Genomic DNA, 23,700 nt, shown 5'->3' with positions numbered 1-23,700 from the left:
GAAGTGAGGGAAAGGAACTGCACTCTTGGTGTAGCCCAGGCAAGGATCTAGGGCTCTTTTTTTTTTTTTTTTTTTAGGATTTTATTGATTTATTTGACAGACAGAGATCATAAGTAGGCAGAGAGACAGGCAGAGAGAGAGAGCAGGGGAAGCTGGCTCCCCGCTGAGCAGAGACCCTGACATGGGGCTCGATCCCAGGACCCTGGAATCATGACCCAAGCTGAAGGCAGAGGCTTTAACCCACAGAGCCACCCAGGTGCCCCGGATCTAGGGCTCTTTACATCATACTGTCTTATTTTATTTCCACAACATTATTGTGGTTTTCATGTGTTCTTCCTCTTGTAAAGTATGAGGTTCTTGAGGACAGAGACTGTGCCTTGTCTGTGTTTAATGCCTTACTTCTCCTCCTAGTCCTTGGCCCAGAAGGTGTTGAATAAAGCAAATTATGAGCCCCATTTCACAGATGAGGAAACTACTCTGACAGAGGTAACTCATCTGTCTAAGACATCACCCAAGTGCCAAAGTCAAGGCGATGCAAGACGGCTTGGCTCCAAACCAGTTCTTCCCAGTTTGACACAACAAGTGGGTGAGTGGGAGAGAGAAGGGGGAGGCATGAGGTAATTGGAGGTTTTAATAGCTATTAATAGGCTGCAGATATTGACACCCAAACACGGTATGTTTATTAGCAGGGAAGGAGACTGAGTGGGACTGAAGGGTACGGAGTATTAACACAGGGGAGCCCATTGTGCCAGCTTATCCGTTCAGGTTAGACAATGCTGCTTTTTTCCCATCTACTTTGGCTGACCTCACCTAGGAGTGAATGCGGTGTTGCCTCTTATGTCAACATGGAGCCAGAGAATTAAATAATAGTATAGGATCACAGATTTAGAGAACAATAGCTCAGTACCTTGGACATGGGAGGTAGTCAAATAAATGCTTAGCCAATGAAACAAAAGAACCTCGAACTTGTATCATGGTATAGTCTAATTATAGAAGCTGAATTAATTTGAGAAGGCATCAGGCTTCTTGGCCTTTGGGCAGGCCAATCATGGCTTTGGACTAGACAGAAGAGATGGTTGTCTGCTCTTCTTTGAAGATCTCTTGTCAGGGAAACGCCAAACCACTCATTTGTTCATCCGTTTGCCCATACAACAATCATTTATTGAGCATCTACTTACTGTGTGGAGTACTAGGCTGTGGTGACCATCCCAGGAAGTAGTTTCAGTCCTCCCTGCCCTCAAGGAGCTCTGTGTCTGGGGAGGAAACAAACATGTAAATCATGGCAATAAAATGTGATATTAGTTAAATTACAGAGGGGCACACCCTGAGGTAGGAGCTCCTCTGCCAATTTCATGTTTCAAATTCATTTGAAAACTTGCTTTGGTATAGATTTAAGCTCTCTTGGGTACCTGGGCGGCTCAGGCATTAAGTGTCTGCCTTTAGCTCAGGTCATGATCCCAGGGTCCTGGGATTGAGCCCCACATTGGGCTCCCTGCTTAGCAGGAAGCCTGCTGCTACCTCTCTCATTCCTCCTGCTTTTTTCCTTTTCTTGCTATGTCTCTCTCTGTCAAATACATAAATAAAATCTTTTAAGGATTTTTATTTATGTATTTGACAGAGACAGACACAGCAAGAGAGTGAACACAAGCAGGGGGAGTGGGAGAAGCAGGCCTCCTACTGTGCAGGGAGCCCATTGTGGGGCTTGATCCCAGAACCCCAGGATCATGACCTGAGCTGCAGGCAGACTCTTAATGCTTGAGCCACCCAGGCACCCCTAAATAAATAAAATCTTAAAAAAAAATTTAAGCTCTCTTGCTGTACATTTTCTTCCTCTAATCTTCAATTAAGTGCCCAGTGGGTGCCTGGCACTGGCTCAAAAAGCTTGTTGAATTAAGCCAAATCCACCTTCCAAGCTTTCCTCCCCTAACCCCCATATCCTCAAATAGCTTTCCTTTTGGCAGCTTAGTCTCAACTCCTATGATGGGGAAGACAGGATAGCATAGTGGTGAGAGCATCAGACTGTGATCCGAGTCTTTGTCCCTACTCTGCTATCTATCTCTGTGTGATCTTGGGATGTGACTTTAGGGGATTTCTTTAATAATATCTAAATTTTCACCCAATGCTGAGAGCCCAATTCCTTGTGTTGGGTATTCTACGCTCTTCCATCAGAGGGCGGCCTTGAGGCTCTTCCAAGGTGTTTCACTCCAGAGTCTTCCCTGTTCCTTGCCTCTAACATCATCTACTCCCCAGGCCTAAGTCAGGCCCCACTAGTACTCTCTTGGTCGCCAAGATGACCCCTTTAAGGTGAGTCAGGCACATGAGGTGAGATGAGGCAGGCTCTGGGGCCCTCAGGAAAATTTGGGCACAGGCTGCTTGGTCAAGTGGCTCACATACTCATTATTTCTTCTTTCTCTCATTATGAACCAAGTTCTTTCCATAAGCCAGGCAGTGCTCTAGGGTGGTGGGTACAGTGGTGAGTCAAAGAGAGGAGGACCCTCCCCTCACGGGGCTCATCTTGTAGTGGAGGAAGGGAACAATACAGAGATGTATCTAGGATATATATAATAGGGTGTCAGGCTGTGTAAGTGCTCTGAAGAAAATTCAGGCAGATTCAGTTCAGGTCATGATCCCAGGGTCCTGGGATTGAGTCCCGCATTGGGCCCCTTGCTCAGCAGGGAGCCTGCTTCTCTCTCAGCCTGCCGCTCCCCCTCCTTGTGCTTTCTTTCTCTCTGACAAATAAATAAATAAAATCTTTAAAAAAAAAAAAAAAGAAAAGATGGGGCACCTGGGTGGCTGAGTGGGTTTAAAGCCTCTGCCTTCAGCTCAGGTCATGATCCCAGGGTCCTGGGATCGAGCCCCCCCTGCCTGCTTCCCCCTCTCTCTGCCTGCCTCTCTGCCTACTTGTGATCTCTGTCTGTCAAATAAATAATAAAATAAAATCTTAAAAAAAAGAAAAAAGAATTAGCTTCCTTTAAAAAAAAAAGAAGGGAAAATTCACGCAAAGGAAGAAAATGGAGCGTGGTAGCCCATATATGAGGTTGGAGTGCAATTTTATTTTATTACACTTAAAAGACTTTGTTTATTTATTTGAGAGAGACAGAGAGAGAAGGAGACAGAACATGAGCAGAGAGAGGGGCAGAGGGAGAGGGAGAAGCAGACTCCCCATTCAGCAAGGAGCTGGACACGGGGCTCAATTCCAGGACCCTGAAACCATGACCTGAGCCAAAGGTAGATGCTTAATTGACTGCGCCCCCAGTGCATCCCTGGGGGGTGATTTTAAATAGAAAAGACAGAGTGGGGGCCTCTGGAGGAAATTGCAGGTGATAAGAGGTAATGAAATGCTAGGGGGAGTCAGGCATGGTAATACCCAGGAAGAAGAGGAGAAAGCAGCTTGGCACGGCATGCGGAATACAGTATCTGGAGTGCAGGAGAAGCCCCAAGCCATTGGGGGCGGGTTAGGCATCACCTTAACTCCCTGGACTTGGGTTTGCAGCTCCAAAAAGCGAGTACTAATTTCCATCTTCTAGGGTCATTGAGAGCGTCCAGATCAATCCCGCGTATGTGGATGACTGGGTTGATCTGACTGTTACACAGCGTTGAGGAGTCAGTGTTGTTTTCTGGTCCTAGTCCTGGCATCCAGGAGAACAGAGGTGGACTGGGGATGCCAGCCTCTCCGACAGGACTCTGTCTTTTCTGGTCACCTGTGTATGTAGGTGTATGTAGGGGCAGACACAGGAGAAGCTTCCTGCCAACAGAGCTCCCAGCCAGAGGGATTTAGGCCAGAAGAAGGAGAGAAGATGGGCTGACACAATCCAACCCAGCAGCTCCGACAGCCACACCTGGCCTGGGAGTCCCTCTTGGTACAAGTCCTTCCACCTGCTCCCGAAAGCTCCCTCAGACTGCACTCTGGCCTTCCCCTTCACCCTCCCCCGCTCCATCCTCTGTGCTGGATGGGAGCTGGGTGACTGATAACAATAAAAAGCATTAATAGCTATGGTGGAAAGAATGACTATTTTAAAGGTGAACATAATGAGCAGACAATGAGTGCCGGTTTCTCTAGCACTCACTCCACAGAACAGAGAAGAGGAAAAATATTATTGTTGCTCTGAGAGCTAATCACAACCTCTGCAGTCACCTCCTCACAAGACAAGAGAGGTGGTGGCCAAATCAGATGTAACTTAACCCAACGGTCTTGGGAGCATGACTGGCACTCAGCTGACTCCCTGCTGCTCACGAGAAGTGGGGAAGGGAAGAAAGGGGGAGAAGAGAGCCTGGTGGGCAGAGCCCCACATACTGAATTCTTTCTCTTCAGGACCCACTCCCTCGGGTGGTGTGCCCTGAGTCATGTGGAGGGTGCCAGCAGGCTGCTGAGAGGGTGAGGATGGGGCACGGGAAGAGCAGAAGTGGAGGCTGACCAGGTCACATTCCGGGAGGTCAGTCCTAGAGGAGGGATGGATGGACTGGGGAACCGATGGAGAAGGAGGAAAAGGTAGAGCTGAGTATAGACCACACCACTGAATGTTTTGAGGGAGCAGAATATAATTTGATGAGGTGTCTACTGCTCCCCAGAACAGTGATTCTTAGCTCAGGGCAACATGTTATCCTGGGTGGGATTCCCAACAAGAATCACCTCAGGGATTTTTCAAGTACACAGCCCTGTCCTGCTCCACCCCGGGTTTCAGAGGAACGCTGGGTGCGGGGGGAAATCCCCAGACTTCCTCAGGGTGCCGCGTGAGCTCTGCTCTTTTTTCATGAGGCTACATCCCTCGGAGAAAAGAGAGCATCCAGTGGAGAGAAGAGTGGCTCGGGGGAACAGTCACCTGTGAGGAATGAGGGTGGGACAGATGGGCCCGAGAGAGAGTGCAGGTGAGTCCTCTTGTGTCAGAGCCAAGCTCATGTGCCTGCTGCTCCCTGCCTGGACAGACCACGTGCTCCTGGAGGCAAGGCCTTGGCCACTGTGGCATCCCACCTGGTCCCTAGGGCGGACTGTGTGCGATGTGGATGGGAGGGGCGGAGGGCACTGAGAGCAGAGATCCAGGGTAAGGAAGGTAGGAGGGAAAGAACTACCAAGAGCCTATGACAGGAACGTGCTTGGAATTCAGTGAGCAGACGCATGCTTTGCCCACTGTCCTGGAGCCCACAGTCCGGGGCCAGGGGCTGTGTGGGGGCTGCACCCATGACGTGTCGCAAAACCTGTCAACGCAGAGGGCAAAGGAGTCAGGCCACGTGGAATGTAGATTCTGTGCTTGATCATCTCCCACAGGGAAGAAACTCTAGGGGCAGTTGGAGAAGAGAGACTACGTTTGAGGGAAGGTTAGCCAGTCCCATGGGCACAGCTGGGCTAAAGATGGCACAGACCAGGTAGGAACTCCCATGTACAAATCTGTCCTCTCCTTCCTAGACCCATGTCCCCAGTCACAAGAGGGACTGGGTGGAGAGTGTGGGCAACTCAGGGGCACCTGTCCCCACCACAGGGAAACAGGGAGACCTTCCTGGGCGTTGGCCAGGGGTGTCAGCCTGCCCCATGTGGGGGGAACCCTGACTGCTGGAGAGAGCACCCCACCACATGCAGAGCAAGTGTGATGGAGGAAGAGAGGGCGGGAGAAGAAAGTGCCTGAGCAGAGAGGCTCAGGGGAGGGACGAGACCTCAGGTCCTGGGGTGCAGAGCAGCTTCTTATCCTCTGCCCCCACAAAACAAGCACCTCTCTTGGGCTTCTTCTCTTCCTGTGTTTTCACTACCCTGTTCCTTCTCTCAAGCGGAAGCCCTAGTTCTATCAAACACCCCTGCACGGAATGCTTGTTCTAGAATTTCTGTCCTGGGTAAAACACAGAAGAGACAAGATGAGGGAGAGGGACAGCATGTGCTGTTGACCTTCTCACTTAGAACCTCTCAACCTTTGAGGCTCTGATGACACACAAGGGGTTTTGCACACACCCTTCCAGGGTCTAATGAACCTGTGAAGTCTGTCCGTGGGCCACTGCCATTAATGTGTGGCCTGGTGTCTGTTGAAAAATGGGATCTACGTGGGCTCTGGAGTCCAGCGGGCTTGGGTGTGTGTCCTTCCCAAACTCCTTTGCCACTTGCCAGCTGGTTTGAGCAAACAATTTAAACTCGGTTTCTTCATCTGTGAAATGGGCGAGAAAAAACTCTTCTGTAGGGCTATTGTGAGGCCTAAGCACCAGAGCACGTGGGGTGTACCCAGGACAGGATATGGCCCACAGTTGGCCATCAGGACACTGTGGTCCTCTACACCATGCCTCCTCTCTGACCATGCTGTCCCCCATTCAAAACCCTCTGTTCCCTGCGTCATCCTGCGGGAACCTCAGTCCTCCCTTAGCCTGCCACTACACATCACCTACGATGCTGGTCCAAGTCGCTTTTCTGTGCCTCCGGCCTGCCGTTCCTCTGTTTTTACTTCCCAAGCCAGACGCTTGTTCTAAAGATACCTTCGGCATTGCCCGGGCCCTGAGTCTGAGCTGCCTGCTCCTTGTCCTTCTCATCATTCCCCAAACCCCAGGGAACGTCCTAATGCCTCTTTTTTCCATGCTAGGCTTCTCTCCAGGCTGTCTGTTCCCAGCTGGACTTCAGTTCCTCAAGGGCGAGGGCCATTCATCTTCTTCCTTGTCGAAACTTCCAAAGCACAGTGTTGGCCCAGCAGAATGCAGCAGCCCAGAGCAGCGCAGGGCGGCTGGAAGTGGACACAACCCACCTTCTTGTGAATGTAGGGCACAGGTACCCAAACTCTTGCCCTTTAAAGGCATGTGCTTTAAGTCTGGTTTTCTCTGGTGTGTGAGAGCCAGCCCCGCTCTCTCACCCAGTCCATGTGTTGGGCAGGGCACTTGCAGCTGGGAACACAGGAGATCCACCTGCACCTCCGTGGGCATTGTCTCATTGGCGACTGTCCTGCAAGATGGCCCTGGCCTGGCAGGCACCCAGCCGGTGTCCCTCCCCTGCCCTCCTCAGCCCCATCCGCTTCAGAGTTTCACTGCCTGAGCTGAGAGAATGGTGAACGATGAGTCGAAGGGACATAGTAGGGGAAAGCATAGCAGAGCAGAGAGGATTCCAGTAAGAAACAGGGAAAGTGGAGGGGAGCTGGGAGGGCCCATATGTGGGCAGATGTGTGCAGTGGATGGAGAGGACAGGAGGAGGACTGTGCTGTAGGGCAGCCTGTGGGTGGCTGGAGATCTAGAGAGAGACCCAGAGAGATTGTGCCTCCTCCAGCCCTGGCTGTCCTGGCCAACAGCTGACAGCATCTGGGAGGAATGAGAGGAAGAAAACAGGACAGATGTTGCCTCCTCTGTTTGTGCTGGAAAAGAGTATCCCACAAGCCTTGCAGGTCCTCCCCTTCTCCCCACCCACAAGGCTCCCTGTGCCTCTTCTTTCGGGCACGCCCCTCCCTGCTCCCAGCCTACCCCCCAACCTCCTCCTCCTGGAGGACCAGCGCCAGCCCAGTGGGCCCAGGAGTCTATGGAGGGAAGAGATGTGGCCAGGACAGGCACTGGGGGAATGGACATCACTTTCAGTAACACCACTGTGTGCATGCTGGTTGCTGCTCCTAGGTCTGCTGGGCTGGAGACTCTAAAGAGAGAGCCTGGGGCTGTGGAGTGAGCCCTTCATGCTTGCTGTCCCCCAGGGGAGGAACCAGATAGGACCCTGTGGGGACTTCATCTGCTAAGCGCCTGAGCCAGGAGGGCTATGCCCGTAGTCCCATTGAATCTTTCTGATAACCTCCCATTTGATCCTTACAACTCCCCTGTAAGGCAGGCATGATTTAAAAGATCTCCATTTTACAGAGGAGGGCCCTGAAGTTCATAAAAGTTTGGAGACTTGCCTGAAACCAGGAAGTTAGCTGGGACTTGAGCCCAGGGCATCCTGATTCTAAAGCCAGTGTTTTTGTTTTTCTCCCACTGCGTCAACCCTCTTTGGGGGACACCATCCCATGACCTCCTCTCGCCATAGCTCCCAGCCCCTCCTCCTTCCCGATCCCAATTTGAGTGTGGCTAAGTCAAGGACTAGACTAAATGGTAGCCACTAGCTGCACATGGCTATTTACATTTAAATCAAAATTAAGTAAAATTAAAAATTCAGTTCTTCTGGTTAGTCATACTAGCCCCATTTCAAGTGCTTAGTAGCCACATGTGGCCAGTGGCTACTGAATTTGGCAGCACAGATACAGAGCATTCCTATCATCAAAGGAAGTCCCAAGGGCAGCATTGGGAGGGAGGGAAAGATGGGACAGGAGAGAGAGAATGGGGGAGGGCGGCCAAGGGCTGGGGCAGAGGCTGCCTTTGTGGGAACGTATGGAGCTGAGAGTCTGGATGAGGGGAGCAGGGTGGGGGAGGAGAAGAGGCAACTTGACCTGACTCCCAGGCCTCTCCCTCCGATACTGATACTCTGGGCAATACTAGTGAGCAATTAATTGGCTGGGGTGGGGCCAGGACCAAAGCAGGAGGGAGGGGAATGGGATGTAGGAGGACCTGCCTCCCTCCTGGCTGAATTCAGGACTCTAATCTGCCAGTCCTGCCTTTCATCCTTCTGGGGTGCTGAAGTCTGCCTGGCCCTCCTTTACCCCACTCAGCGAGGAGCTGGCTGCTTCCTGTCCCCTCATCCAGGTCGGGGAGCCAGCTAATGGGCTGCAGAGCTGTCACATTCCCAATTAGCCTCATTAGCCTCTGGCTCTGACTCCCACTGGAGTCAGGGTCACCAGCTGTTGGGGAGAGGCCGTGAGTGGCCTGTGAGTAACCTCAGACCCAGCTATGGCAGGGGTTCCCAGCCCAGGTCTCTCCCCCAGCTGAGGCCCAGCACCCTTCAGACTACTCCAGGAGCCCCCAGAAGGGAGAGGTCAGGCCACTGGTATCTGGAGTGCAGACTCCTAGCTGGCAAGAGGGGAAAGTCTCATTCATGGATGAAACATGTAAGAGGCATGTGGCAGGCATGAACGTGGGCAGTGACAACAGGGGGGCTCTGGGGGATGGAGTACAGACCCTTTGATCTGCAGGAGAAACGTGGGGACAGAGTGATGGATCCCAAGGAAAGGGGCAGATCCAGGGGCTGTGGGTGAGAAGCCAGGTGGCAGGGGTGGGGGGTCTGAGCAGGCACCTTGCTGTGGATGGGAAAGTTGAAGTGTCTGTGTCTGTGCATGGAAGGAGGGTGGGGAGTGGGACAGGCCAGCACAAGGGGAGGCAGGAGAGTGAGGAAGCCTGTGACGGGCTTGTGGTGAGAGCGGCTGCCTGAGTGGGCAGAGGGCCTGGTTCCAGGTTAAGCAATGCAGAGCCATGGGTAGGCCAGTCAGGTGGCAGGAAGGTGGGAATCATTAAGGGCCCTGTGGCCAGGGGTTCCCCCAGCTGAAGCCTCCCCTGCCGCTGAGTAGGCAGATGCCCTGACTGATTACTTCAGCTCCTCCTGGCCACACCAAGTTGCCCTGGGCACCTGCCCCTCCACCTCCCCACCCCTCCCCACAGTGACTCTTGCCCAGAGAATGTCCAGCCCTGGCATAAAGGCCCTGGGTGTCCACGAGCTACTGTCAGTCAGAAGGCTGCACAGTCCAAGATGGGCTCCTCGCAGGCACCCCAGATGGGGCGTGTGGGAGGGCGAGGAATGATGGCACTGCTGCTGGCTGCGCTCCTCCTGCCAGGTAGGAGGCTGGGGGCCCTGGGAGCGGAGGCAAGCGGGGAGAGCTGGGGAAGAAGGATGCAGATAGCAGGTCAGAGGAGGCTGACGGGATCTGGAGCGGCGGGTGCTGGCAGGTGGGAGGAATCGCTGTCCAGGGAGAAGCCAGGAGAGGACCCAGCAAGGGGGAAGGGCAGGAGCTCTGGAGTCTGAGGGCTACTCCTCACTGCCCTGTCACCCCAGGCAAGTTACTTGAGCTTCCTGAGCCACAGTTTCTGGAACTTTAAAACCAGGTTAATGGTAACAGCTAGCTCTAGTCAGATCTCAGAGTCTCAAATTAAATAATGTATGTGACAAGTGCTTTGGAAATTAGAGGGTTATGTAAATGTTTGTGGTTGTTGTCATTGCTTTTGTCAATGATTAGAGCAGTAGAAGACGAAGACTCGATATTTAACAGGAATAATCGTTACCATCTATAGAGTGTTTTTATGTGCCAGACATGATTCTAGCACTTTCCATTAGCACTTTTGATCTTTAGAAGAACCGTATGAGAGAGATTCATTATCCCCACTGTACGGGGAGGACACAGAGGCTTGGACAGGTCAAGAAACTGGCGGAAGATCACAGCTTAGAAAGCAGTAAAGCCAGGATCCAAACTGGGGCTGTGCTGTGGACCAGTGGGTATTTGCGGAGAAACTGCCCACGGCCCCCGGGGGCAGAAAGCAGGCTGTGTGCCTTGGGGCAAGGAGAAGGAGAGCAGGAACTCTCCATGATGAGTGCCACCAGGTGAGGGGGGCTGCAGGCAGAGCTGGGTTTGGTATGGAAGTGGCCACAGAGAACTCTTGGAGGAGAGAATGGGGACGTCACAAACTGAGGAGAAACTGCTCATTGGGGGACAGATTCGATCTCTCCTAATGTATAAACTAACGCTCAGAGAGGTTTAGTAACTTGCTGGCATGAAGCTCAGCGCACACTGCTTGGGACCTGAAGGCGGTGAGGTGGGGAGCAGAGGAAGAACGGGGGTATGTTGAGCCTGGGGTTAGAAGCAAAGGCTTGGTTAAGGAAAGAAGTGGTTCCACATCTGCCAGGGATGAAAAGGCGGGAGCATGGAGGGCAGGTGGGTGGGCATGGCTGATGGCTGGGTGGAGAATGAGGGAAGCTGATAATGGTGGTGAGCCTCGGAGGCGGGTTTCATCCTCGTGCCCCTGGGCTGGGCTAGGACAGCACGGCTGGCTCAGGGTGCGGTGTCCTGTCACACTGTACCAGCAGGTTCTGAGGTGACAGTGGTGCCCCCACATCCTGGCCCCCACCCAGCTTTCCTGGCAGGGCCAGGACTGAGATGGGAACAGAACTCCCACTCTCTGCCCAAGCCTGGACTCTCCCCAGGAGGCTAGTGACAGAATCTCAGTCCTCAGGGACCCTTGCCTTTACCTCAGTCCCTCTGCCACCAGCTTCCTCTTTTCTCAGTCTCTTTTGCTACTTTTCCTTTCCTTCCCGGCCAGCTATTGTTTTGTCTTGTCTCCTCCTTCCATTTGATCCCTTAATCTCATCTGGGATGTCCCCCTTAGGATGTATGCCCCATCTCGAGGAGTCTTAGTCTACCCCACGCTCTGTTTCTTTGGGGTCCTTTCTTTTGGAGCCATGAGCCCCTGCTACTCCTCCTTGCCCTCTTCTTCTCTTCTAACACCTCCTCCTTTGGAGTCTCATTTTCTCTGTCCCTGCCCACTTCCAGAACATTGAAATGGCCCTTCTACTGCCACCTCATTTTCCTTTACAGAGAACAGTCAGTTATCACTTGCTCTTCCACCCCAGATTCTCCCTGGGCTCCTCTCGGGAGAAATCAGAAGCAGATGACTGAGATGGGCTTGGAAGCTGAGGGAGGAAGCCAAGCCACTCTGACCCTTACTAACCACTCCTTCCTCCCCAGGGGCCTTGGCTAAGAGCATCGGGACCTTCTCAGACCCCTGCAAGGGTGTGCGTATCACCTCCCCCAGCGACCCCTGTTTCACTGGGAAGAGTGGTTCCAGTAGCTTCAGTGGCCACAGTAGCTCCAGCAGTTCCAGCAGCTCCATTTCCAGTTCCAGTGGCTCCAGCAGTGGCTCTTCTGGTGGCTCCAGTGGTTCTGGTGGCCCCAGTGGTTCTGGTGGCTCCAGTGGTGGCGCCAGTGTCTCCGGTGTCGCCCAGGGTGGTTCTTCAGGATCTTCGTTATTTAAGCCAGGAACAGGGTATTCCCAGATCAGCTACTCCTCCGGATCCAGCAGCTCCCAGTCAGGAAGCAGCAGCTCCCAATATGGAAGCAGCAGTTCCCAACCAGGATCGGGCTCGGCTCTACCAGACAGTGATCGTTCTTCCCACTTAGGCTCTTCCCAGTCTGGAGGCGGCTCAAGCTCATCTGTTTCCCAAAGCTCTTGGATATCCAGCAGCAATGGCCAAAGGGTCAACTCTAACTTACGCCCCTGTAATTCAGATGTCTCTGACTCTCCCTGCAGTGGGGGGCCTATTGTCTCCCACTCTGGCTCCTACATCTCCAGCTCCCACTCTGTGTCAGGAGGTCAAAGGCCAGTGGTGGTGGTGGTGGAACAGCACGGCTCTGGTGGCCCTGGAGGGGTCCAGGGTGCCCCCTGCAACAGTGGTGGCCTTCCAGGAAAGCCCTGCCCCCCCATCACCTCTGTAGACAAGTCCTATGGCAGCTATGAAGTGGTGGGTGGCTCTTCTGACAGTTATCTGGTCCCAGGCATGACCTACAGTGGGGGCAAAATCTACCCTGTGGGCTACTTCACCAAAGATAACCCCATCAAAGGCTCTCCAGGTGTCCCTTCCTTTGCAGCTGGGCCCCCCATCTCTGAGGGCAAATACTTCTCCAGCAATCCCATCATCCCCAGCCACAGCTCTTCTAGTTCCAATGTCTACCAGTCGGGATCTTCCTCAGCCATCGTGTTCCAACCAGTGGGCTCTGGTGGGGTCCAGCCCTGTGCAGTTGGCTCTAAGGCGCCCTGCTCCCTCTCAAGTTCTGGAGCCCACAGCAGTTCTAGCATTTCCAGTAGTTCATCCTTCCATCCCTGTGGTGGTGTTTCACAGGGGCCCTGCTCTCCACCTGGCCCTGGCTCCTTCAGCGGCACCTCCAGCTCCCAAGGCAGTGGTAAAATCATCCTTCAGCCCTGTGGCAGCAAATCCAGCTCTTCTGGTCACCCTTGCATTTCTGTTTCCTCCTCTACATTGAGTGGGGGTCCCGATGGCTCTCCCCAACCTGATCCTTCAGCTGGTGCTAAGCCCTGTGGTCCCAGCAGCTCTGGAAAGCTCCCCTGCCGCTCCATCCGGGACATCTTGGCCCAAGTGAAGCCTCTGGGGCCCCAGCTAGCTGACCCTGAAGTTTTCCTACCCCAGGGAGAGTCACTTGACAGTCCATAAGTTAGCTTTTGCCTACATGCATGTGTGGGCATACACATGTATACACACACACACACACACACACACACACACACACACACACCATCTCTCAGTTGGGAGAAGACCAGAGGCCCAGGCATGGGGTTAGCTGTTTGCCTCCTTCCCAAGAGAGTTGCTCTATTTCCTCCATTGCTCCAATATGGCAGACTCCCCTTATCGCCTCTTTTCTTCAACTCTCCAAATTGTAGACTCCAAATTCCTTTCCCCATTCTCTCCTACTGCTTAGATTCCCCTTATACTGCAGTGCCCTCTCTGCCAGATAACCATTCCCTAAAATTTCCTCTGTCATTTATTTGAGATGGTACAATACATTAGCTAATCCTACCCATTCAGATTTCTGACTGGGAAACCCCTGAAATGTTCCATAGTAACTCTGGTTCCTGGAGAAGTCATCCCCCTTTTTACCTGTTTGCCAAATAAAGCAAAGTCCAAACTGTTGCTTGAAAGCAATGACCACTTTTCACTGACCTCTCTTTGCCATCTGGTCAACCAACATGGCACACCATGGGGTTCTCACACTCCCAATTCCACTCCCAGCCTCCACTACAGAGCTCACCACACCCTCTGTGAGTTCCCAACACTCCTTTTTGCCTCTCAAGGTTTCCATCTCAGTCCCCTGTCCTGGCTGCCACTTCCCTCAATGCTTAGATGCTTCCCTGTGTGAGGGAGACACCAGGATACCCTCGGATACTGGAGTAGGTTCCCTGCTCTCTCTGGACCCTGGACAGATGGTTCAATAAACTGTGTGAGCTAGATGCAGACTTTTGCCATCTTGGTGTCCTGGGTCTCACCTTAGGACCTACGTGATGCTCTTCTGTACCTCTAGAAATACCCATGTCCCCCCATTTTCACTCATAAGTTGGAACAGTATTTCTCTTATACTTTATAGGTCCTCCCACAAAGGAGGAAAACAATAAATATTTGTTAAACTGAAAGCAGAGGTTGGTCTCCAAGATTCTTCCTCACATTTCTCTCCTTTCTCATTGCTCCAGGAAACCCATTCTCTCTCCACTCCCCATTCATCTAGGGTCTTCCCCTCTCCCTGTATGGGGCCCTAATTATTCCCCTCCCCACCCCATGCAGGCTCCTTCTTCTCTAATTTGCCTCATTTACTAGATGCCATCCTCTCTAGGAATCTGGGCATTGATTTCCTGGGTTTCTGGGACCCTTGGAACCTTGGGAAAGCTGGAATACAACAACCAGATCAGATTCCTGGTGACTGAGTGGGAGGGATCCCAGGTTGGTGTTGTTCTGGGAACTAGGGGTGGAGAGAGTAAAAGAGAGGTTGGGAGCATGACAGGGAGTGCCGCCAAGCATAGTGACTCAATAGCCTACGTAAAAATGTACCAGCCCATAGCAGAACAGAGCCAAGTGTTCTCTCCACCTCCACACTCTAGCTGCCTCTGCTGCAGTTCTAAAGAGATCTGTGGGAGGTGAGAGGGCAGAGCACTCTAGTGGAGAAAGGGAGTTGTCTCCATGGGAGAAGAGAGAGAAAGCAGAGGGTGGGGAGGCCCAGACAGCTGTGTTCTGGGGAGGCTGAGGCCAAGGAATTTCTTTTACCCCAGGAAGGGGAGAATGGGCTATGTTTGTCCCTTTAGGAAGGACCTCACCCAAAGCACAGGCCACCTCTCAGAACCTCTGCTTACAAAGGAATTTATTCCTACCCTAGGATCTAATCCATTCCCTCCTATTGAATGGTGTTAGCTGGTCCCAAATTTAGGGCTATTGTTGATCAGAAATGACCTGGCAGCTGAGCCAACCTGCAGGGTTGACTGAAGACAGAGAAGGGCTGCAGAATAGTCCTGTCTTTGTCATCATTGGTGAGTCACACTTGGCCCAGCATCTGACCCTGGACTGCTGCCAATGACACGCATCAAGTCTCTTAGAGGTTCCATGCACCACAATTGCAGGAGGGATACAGACTCTGATGTGGGGATTCCTCTAGGCTCTGGTGTGGTCAAGGTCAAAAGCTTTTACAAATCTGGTGGATGTCACTCAAAAAGGACTTTGCCCTCCACTGGCCAGTTCCAAAGAGGAACTCCCCACTCACCCAGTAGCTAGCAATCAGGGGCTGAGGATGAGGATGGAAAAGGAAAATCTAACAGCTTATTTTAGACTTCATGTAACCAGGGATGCCTTGCCTGGGTATCTCCTGGAAGCAACAGAAAAAACAAAGGCATTTATACACTTTTTATTGTAAAAAGCTCAAACATATTTACGAGTAAACAAAAGAATTAATGAATCCCTGTTCTCTCACAACTCAGCTTCAAAAATGATCAATTCATGACCATTTACCTATAGCATTTAAACACCTTCCTCTACTGTGAGTTGGGAACACCTACTCCCTCTCAGTATTTCTTATATTCTGTATATCCATTTGACCATCTGTAGTAGACTGAATGCTGTCCTCCTCAGCACCTCCAAAGATGTCCACATCATCCCTGGAACCTGTGAATATGTTAGGTTACATAGCAAAGGGAAATTACGGTTGCAGATGGAATTAATGCTGTTAGCTGACCTTAGAGAGATTATCCTGAATTATTTGGGTGGGTCAATGTGTAATCATAAGGGTCTTTAAATGTGGAAGAGGGAAAAAGAAGAAAAGGTCAGAGTGGTGTAACATAAGAAGATCCTCGGTTTCTGGCTTTGAATATGGAGGAAGGGGACCATGAGCCAAGGAAGGCAGGCCTCTAGAAGCTGGAAAATGCAAGGAAATGGATTCTCCCCTAGAGCCTCTAGAAAGAAACACAACGCCGGTGACTCCTTGATTTTAACCCAGTGAGAACTATGACAGACTTCTGATCTTCAAAATTGTAAGATAATAAACTTGTATTGTTGTAAGCTACTAAGTTTGTGACTATTTGTTACAGCAGTGGAAGGAAATTAGTACACCGTCACCTCTTAAGGATGGGAACCAGGTCTATTTCCTTACAGACAAGTCTCATTTAGGAGCAGCCTCTCCAATGGGGGAGGTTCTTCTGCACTCCAGAACTTCCCCTATAGGTTGCGTCAAGGTAAAGGAGCTATAGGGATGCATGAGAAAGGGGTGCTGGAAGAGAATGATCTGGATCCCAAAGAGAAAATGAAGAGAAGTGTTTCTATTGCTGAGAAGGAAATGAAGAGATTGGGACCCCAAAGGTGAAGGCTCTCCTATGCTTGTTGTAGGGAGCCAGGGCAGGGCGGGACTGGCAATCAGTGACGAGCTATGACCCATGACACCAGGTCAGGAACGGGTGGGGAACTTTAGGAAAGGAACCAGGGACGGAAACACCCAGCCTTCCTGGGACATTCAAGTGGCACCTGTTGCCACAGATTGAATTAGGAATGAGAGTGGAATGTACAGACTTATTATCTGCACAACTACTGGCTCATCTTGTTTCTGCTGCCCACCCCCCCACCCAAGAGGATAAAGGGCTGGCTGCCTTGGGGCAGAGAGAGATGTTAGAGCTGAGCAAGATGCAGGGCTGCACGGTGGGGAGCAGGGTTCCTCTGGGCCTGATTCTTCTGATCTGTCTTCATCTTCCAGGTATGGAGGTTGTGCCCAACCCTTGCACAGGTAGAGACTGGGGGCCCCAGGGGAACTGGAATTGAGGGAAAGGGTAGAGGCAGGAGGGTCCCTTGGGTCCCTGGGGAAAATGAAGGGGCTGGAAGCAAAGAGAATCCAGGAATCAGGAAAGGTGGGCATTGGAACCAAATATCCAGTCCATTTGCTGTCTCCTCTTTCCTTTTCCTCAGGCTTCTTTGCCCGAAGCATTGGTGCAGTGGAGGAGAAAGTTCTCCAACACTTGGGAATCAACTTGCATCTGCTTGAACAACCTTCCTTGCCCAGCCACTCCAACTCTGAACTTCCTCAGCCCAAACCAGACCCTGGGCCAAATGATTTAACAAGGGTTCCTTTGAAGTCCAATGCTTCTCCATTAGCTGGCTTCCAACCTGCAGGTGGTTCTGGGGTTCAGAGATGGCCCCCAACTGGGGGGGCTACCCTCCATGGATTCCTGGTCCTCTGAAGATCCTTGGCAGATAATGGCTGCAGCCACTGAGGACCACGTGAGGGAAGCGCTGCCTGAAAAATGGTCTTACCTTTCTGGTGCTGTTGCCCTCCCTCTAGGCAGCAGTCCTTTGCCCGCAGGGCTCTCTGCACGCTCCACAGGCCCCATACCCAAGGCTTCACTCCTCTACCAGGATTCCAAGTCCAGACGGTCACTTCATTCTAATGTGCTGGGAGCCCAGAGAGAAATCCTTGTTCAACACCCACCCGCTCTTAACAGGATTTGACAGCCATTTCTGCCTGGGCACCCCTGGGGAATCTTGAATCCAGGAGTGTCCTGGGGAGGTGGAGGTCCTGGAACTGGATGGGGAACAAGGCCCATGCCACAGCCTGTGGGAATCTGGGGTATCAATAATCAACACCCAAGTATTAGCTGGGGGGATATTAACCAGTTTCCAGGAGGCCGCTGGGGGAATATTAACCGGTATCCAGGTACCAGCTGGGGGGATATTAACCCATATCCAGGAGGCAGCTGGGGGAATATCCACCTACACCCAGGTATTAATAATCAGTTTCCTCCCAGAGTCCTCCGTCCTACTGGCTCTTCTTGGAACATTCCAGCTGGCTTTCCCAATCCCCCAAACCCTGGGTTACAGTGGGGTTAGGAGAATGACAGAGGGGAAAACCCTAAGTTGGAAATTGAAAGAATGCAGTGTGAGCTAAATGAAGATTCAGTGAGTGTGTTTTCTAGCATTCTCTTTACTTTTCACTGCCTCTCCTGCTTCACCCCATGCCAATCTCTAATAAAACACAAGCAGTTATTAAATTTGTTCCTTTGCAGTGTCTTTGTTTCTGGGTGCAAAGTGAAGTAAGTTTTGTCCATCCCCATTCTCTAGCCACCCTGTGTCTCTGTAGGGTCTCTAGGAACTCTGTCCCCTATACTTTGCACAAGATCAAAGCCCAGATGTTTGAGGGTGGAACTTTATGGTCTCACCCTAGCCAGGTGGGAGAGCTGGTTCTACTTACTTACTACATACTACATACTACTTACACAACTACTGTATAAAAACTTATGGGCTTAATAAACCAAATTTATGCAAACATTAAATATTGGTTCACGTTTACACTAATTTATATATTAAATGAAAATCACAAGTCTGGTATGTAAGATGCTCTTAAGTATCTTACACTCCCCAATGAAGCAAACAAATGCACAAGTTGTAATGATTATAAAACTGATCCCTTCATTTCCAGTAAAAATCAGAAAGCAAGTTCCATGGATTTAAACTTACTTCTTCATTCTTCTCTGTCCTCTTCCATTGTTCGGTTCCCTTTCCAGGATGTCAATATGTTTTATTTTTTTTTTAAGATTTTATTTATTTGACAGACAGAGATCACAAGTAGACAGAGAGGCAGGCAGAGAGAGAGGAGGAAGCAGGCTCCCCACCAAGCAGACAGCCCGATGTGGGGCTCGATTCCAGGACCCCGAGACCACGACCCGAGCCGAAGGCAAAGGCTTTAACTCACTGAGCCACCCAGGCGCCCCGTCAATATGTTTTATTTTTATACCATCCTGATGTTTCAGTAATCTTAGGATCTGCATCTTGGCCTGCTGAGTGTGGGCAGGCAGTGAGGCTGGCTGCACAGTTTACAGTTCAAATCTGGGCTGCAGGTAACCTGCATGAGCTGCTCCTCCTTCTGCTCCTGCGCTTTCCCTCCTGAGGAACTGCCTGATGTCCTGCAAACTGGCAACACCCCGTTTCACATCCCCCCAGCTGTATATGAAGCCTCCAAGTTTTCCATGTTCTCATCAGCACTTGGTATTACTTTATAGCCAGGTCTGTGGATGTGAAATTGAATCTCACTGAAGGATAAAACTTCTAAAGGGCATACATATTAGAATGTTGCAACCCATTTTGTCCCCTTAACATAGCATACTTAAAAAAATCCCTCTTGCCTGGTGTCGCATAATACATTTCTCTCATTATGACATACTGCTAGATCTATTAGCATTATTAAATCTGATGCAATCCTTATATTTTATTGTAGTTAGTAGTGCAATCTAGAATCTTCTAGGGGATAAGAACTAACTGGGTTGACTTTATTAGCTCTCTCCTTCAATGATGTTTTGGTTAATTTATTGTCTTGGTATCTCCTATTGAAACCACCTTCTCTTTCATTGTTGTGTCTGACCTCGCCCCTTGTCAGACTTCCTCATTTCTGCTAAAGCCCATATTTACAGTGGGGCTTCTTGGCTTTCTGAGCATTCTTTTCTACTTACATAGATGAAAGCACACCTCTCTCTCTTCATAAGCAGACACATAATTGATAGAAGAAACAACACGAACAATTCCCTTTTTATTAAAATCAATTTTTAAGAACTCCATTCTTTTCTATTACAAGCCATCTTTTGTGTGCTTTATGTTAGCTTTTATCTTTTGAGTATTGTAATGATCTCACGGCCTTCTACAGCCTCATTTACTTCAATGAACCCTAATTATCATTCCCCCCCCACCCTCTTTCCTCTCATGTTCAACTGTCTTCAGGTGAACAATGGGAGCTCCTTTAAGTTGGTGCCTTTGTCCTTTTTATTTAATTTATTTATTTAATCTCTTTTAAAAACTCAAGTATAATGAACATAGTGTTATACTAGTTTTATATTAGTTTCAGGTGTAAAATATAGTGATTCAACAATTTTATACATTACTCCTTGCTCATCATGACAAGTGTATTTTTAATCCCCTTCACCTGTTTCACCCATCCCCCCACACCTCTGGTAACCATCAATTTGTTCTCTGTATTTAAGAATCTGTCTCTTGGTTTGTCCCTTTTTTTTTTTTCCCCCTTTACTCATTTATTTTGGTTCTTAAATTCTACATAGGAGAAATCATACAGTATTTGTCTCTCTCTGACTTATTTCACTTAGCATTATACTTTCTAGATCCATCCATGTTATTACAAATGCAAGACTTCAGTGTTTTTTATGGCTAACATCCCACTGCATGTGTATGTTGGGGGGTGTTTACCACATCTTCATCCATTCATCTACTGATGGAAACTTAGGTTGCTTCCATATCTTGGCTATTGTAAATAATGCTGTGGTAAACATAGGGGCACATGTATCTTTTCAAGTTAGAGGTTTCGTTTTCTTTGGGTTACTGCCTACATTTTCTTCTGGGAGTTTTACAGTTCCATTTTCTGCTTATTTTTGTGCATAGTGTGAGAAAGTGGTCCAGTTTCATTCTTTTGCATGTTGCTGTCCAGTTTTCCCAACACCGTTTATTGAAGAGTTCCATTCTTTCACTTTCCTTTGTCCTTTTTAACACTTTCCTTGCTATTCTTGAAGCATCCTTGCTTTCTGGTAACAAGAGAATATTAAAGTCCTGTCTTGATTCTTCTCTTCCCTGAGACATGGAATCTGCTATCATCCAAGCCTTGCATTCTAAGGGGTTCTAGTTTCTTTCAGGGAAGAACAGTATTTGAAACTGGAAACAAGGTGTTGGGTGTCCATTTGAGAGCTGATTAAAAATGCTACCCCCTGGGGTGCCTGGGTGGCACAGTCGGTTAAGCGTCTTTGGCTCAGGTTATGATCCCAGGATCCTGGGATCTGGCCCAAGTCAGGCTCCCTGCTCAGCGGGGAGTCTGCTTCTTTCTCTGCTCCTGGCCCCCGCCCAATCCATGTGTGCTCTCTCTCTCAAATAACTAAATATAAACTCTCAAATAACTAAAATCCTTTTTAAAAATGTTACCTCCTCTGTCGCCTTTTTAAAAAAAAATATTTTATTTATTTATTTGACAGAGAGAGAGAGATCACAAGTAGGCAGAGAGGCAGGCAGAGAGAGAGGGGAAGCAGGCTCCCTGCTGAGCAGAGAGCCAATGTGGGGCTCGATTCCAGGACCCTGAAGTCATGATGTGAGCGGAAGACAGAGACTTAACCCACTGAGCTACCCAGGCACCCCTGTCGGCTACTTTTGAGATAGACAATTTACACTAAGTTTGTTAACTTAACACAAAATATTTATTGTTTGCTACTTTTATTAAATATGTGTGCCAGTAACCATGAAGATTTTTGACATCACCAAGAGATTAAAGGAGGGGAACATACTCTGGACCAGGCTGTGTGGGATACTGAAGTGAAGGCAGGTGTGGAAGCTAATGTAAGTGTGGGGAAAGTTAGAGGATGTGAATGAGGCAACATTCAGGTAAACTGAGGTTGGGATTGGGAGCCAGTTTACTGCAGAGATTTTGAAGTCATCGGATGGGATAGGATGAAGTGCTCAGTGGGATTTCCACCTGGTGGGGCTTGTTTGAGCTCTACTCCTTTGGGGTGAGACCATATTTAACCCTGTTATGGGTTGAACTGTGTCCCTCAAAACAGATAGGTGGAAGTCTTAACTGCCAGTACCTAAGCATATGATCTTATTTGGAAAGAGTCTTCACAGAGGTAATCAAGTTCAAATGAGGTCATCAGGATGGTGGTCTTATAAAAAGAGGGAAGGGCACCTGGCCTGCTCAGCCGGTAGAGCATGGGACTCTTGGTCTCAGGGTTGTGAGTTCAAGCCCTACATTGGGTATGGAGATTACTTAAAAATAAAATCTTCGGGGCGCCTGGGTGGCTCAGTGGGTTAAAGCCTCTGCCTTCGGCTCAGGTCATGATCCCAGGGTCCTGGGTTCGAGCCCCGCATTGGGCTCTCTGCTCGGCGGATAGCCTGCTTCCCTCTCTCTGCCTGCCTCTCTGCCTACTTGTGATCTCTGTCTGTCAAATAAATAAATAAAATCTTTAAAAAAAAATAAAATCTTTAAAAATGGGGTGGGGAGGGATTTGGACACAGGCACACACAGATGGAAAACAATGTAAAGACACAGGATAATGTCTACACACCAATGAATGCCCAAGGCCACCAGAAACTAGGGGACAGGCCAACCCTGCTGACACCTTGAGTTCAGACTTCTAGCTCCAGAATGGTTAAGACAACAAACTTCCAGCAAGCCACTCCATTTGTGGTACTTTGTTGTGGCAGCCTGAGCAAACTAATACAAACTCTTTAACATATACCTCCTTTGCTTGCCGCCTCTCCAGCCTCTCTCCAGGATCACCTAGCTGTTACTAGTCACCTATAGCTAAGTGTAACTGGCTTTAGCATACTTGCTTGAGAGCAGGTTACCTTATTCTCTCAGTTCACTGTAATAGTGCATACTGAGAATGTCCAGGCACTGCAGCTGTCGTAGGGAACGTGGTCCCTTCCTCCTGGAACTTACAGACTTACAGGCTAATGGGGGAGAAAGACATGATCTCATAGTTATGCAAAAACTGATGCGCCAGTGTGTGTGTGTGTGTGTGTGTGTGTGTGTGTGTGTGTGTGTGTGTTTGTAAAGGGGTTTGGGGGATGGTGGCTGTGCCCAGGCACCTCCTGACAGCAGCCCCTGCGTGAAACCTGTGGTGACACCTGCAGCAAGCAAAGGAAGCCTGAGGGCCATGGAAACAGGTGGGTGGGGAGGGACTGGAGCAGATCCTGCAGGGAGGTGGGGGAAGTAGGGAGCCATGCAGGGCCTCTTAGAGATCTGGGGTTTTATCAGCATCGAAGAACCATGTGAATTCAGAGTTTGAAGCAGGAGAGTAACAGGATCATATTTTCTCTGGATGGAGATGGAATTGCAAGGGAATGGCATGGATGAGCTAAGGGACAGATTTTGACCATCTGGGGACCTTCAATTATGTGGGAAATGGGTGCAGAAAGGGCTGTGTAGAGCACTGACAGCAAGTAGGGTGCCCTGCATTTGCCAGGGGCTGACTCCAGTCGGCAGGAAATGACTCCTTGGCAGGGCTGGTCTGGTGTGTGCCTCATGTACAGGGAGGTGCTTCTTTTTAATTATTAAATTCATTTCCTGTTTCTTCTTTCTCACATGGGGATCCTCGTGCCCTCCTGCCTGGGTGGTTACAGCAATCTCCTAATTGGCCTTAGACTTACGAGTGGCATCTTCTCCAGCCCATCCTCAAAGTCAGCTCAAGCTGGGGGGAGGGGAGAGTGGGGGCTATTGTTTAATAGATGGGCTTTCAGATTTACAAGATGAGAAGAGGTATGGGGAGGGATTGTGGTGATAGCAGCCCAACAGAGTGCACGGCTTTAATACTGAACTGCACACTTAAAAATGGTTAAGTCGGTAAGTTTTATGTTTTGTGTATGTTACTATTTTCATTTTGTGTATTTTAATACACACACAAAAAGTCAGTTCCAGTCAGACCACTCCCATGCTCAATCATCAGCTGTGACAGAGCCTGGGACTTGCGCTGAAGGTCATTTCTGTGTGGCCACCTGCCCCTCTGATTTTTGCCTTCCTCTTTTCCCCACTCTGGCCTCTGGGTTCTGCTCTGTGCCGCCTCAGACATAACGAGTGGGACTCAGAGAGTGTCTGTAGAAGCAAGGAATTCGTGGGCTCACACACCAGCCCCCTGACGGGTGCCCAGCCCTCAAGCCCGTGGCCACTCTAAGGCCTTGCTCCTGCTTCGTGTCTATCTCCTCTTCCTCTGCCTGCTACATGGTCCATCCAACCATAGGAGAGTCCAGTTCCAAAAGATTTTAACCCAACCTGGGGAATCCTGGGAAGTTACAGTGGGGGGAAGAAGAGGAGGGAAAAAGTGAAAGTATCTTTGGTT

General features: G+C 49.9%; 2 protein-coding genes across 2 annotated transcripts; both read left to right on the top strand.

Annotated features, from left to right (window-relative positions):
• Positions 1-9,550: 9,550 nt before the first annotated feature.
• LOC111152389 (corneodesmosin) lies at positions 9,551-13,503 on the top strand. The gene is made up of 4 exons (XM_022510919.1): positions 9,551-9,635; positions 11,538-11,912; positions 11,970-13,048; positions 13,085-13,503. Exons 1-3 carry the CDS (start codon positions 9,551-9,553, stop codon positions 13,016-13,018), a joined length of 1,509 nt encoding a protein of 502 aa, XP_022366627.1. The 3' UTR covers positions 13,019-13,048; positions 13,085-13,503.
• A 3,010-nt stretch (positions 13,504-16,513) lies between these two features.
• LOC111152159 (chromosome unknown C6orf15 homolog) lies at positions 16,514-17,710 on the top strand. The gene is given in 3 exon segments (XM_022510514.1): positions 16,514-16,583; positions 16,793-17,028; positions 17,030-17,710. Coding segments are annotated over 3 exon segments (987 nt in total).
• The last annotated feature ends 5,990 nt before the right edge of the window (positions 17,711-23,700 follow it).

This window comes from Enhydra lutris, unplaced genomic scaffold, assembly GCF_002288905.1.
Source record: "Enhydra lutris kenyoni isolate GAN:26980312 unplaced genomic scaffold, ASM228890v2 scaffoldscaffold28, whole genome shotgun sequence".
Classification (NCBI taxonomy): Eukaryota; Metazoa; Chordata; class Mammalia; order Carnivora; family Mustelidae; genus Enhydra; species Enhydra lutris.
Note: the sequence above shows the minus strand (reverse complement) of the source record. Positions and strands in the feature narration are given on the sequence as shown.

Coding starts and splice junctions, on each gene's coding strand:
- LOC111152389 (XM_022510919.1), top strand. CDS start 9,551: ATGGGCTCCTCGCAGGCACCCCAGATGGGGCGTGTGGGAGGGCGAGGA. Junction 9,636..11,537: donor GGCTGCGCTCCTCCTGCCAG/GTAGGAGGCTGG, acceptor CTTCCTCCCCAG/GGGCCTTGGCTAAGAGCATC. Junction 11,913..11,969: donor CTCCCAATATGGAAGCAGCA/GTTCCCAACCAG, acceptor CTTCCCACTTAG/GCTCTTCCCAGTCTGGAGGC.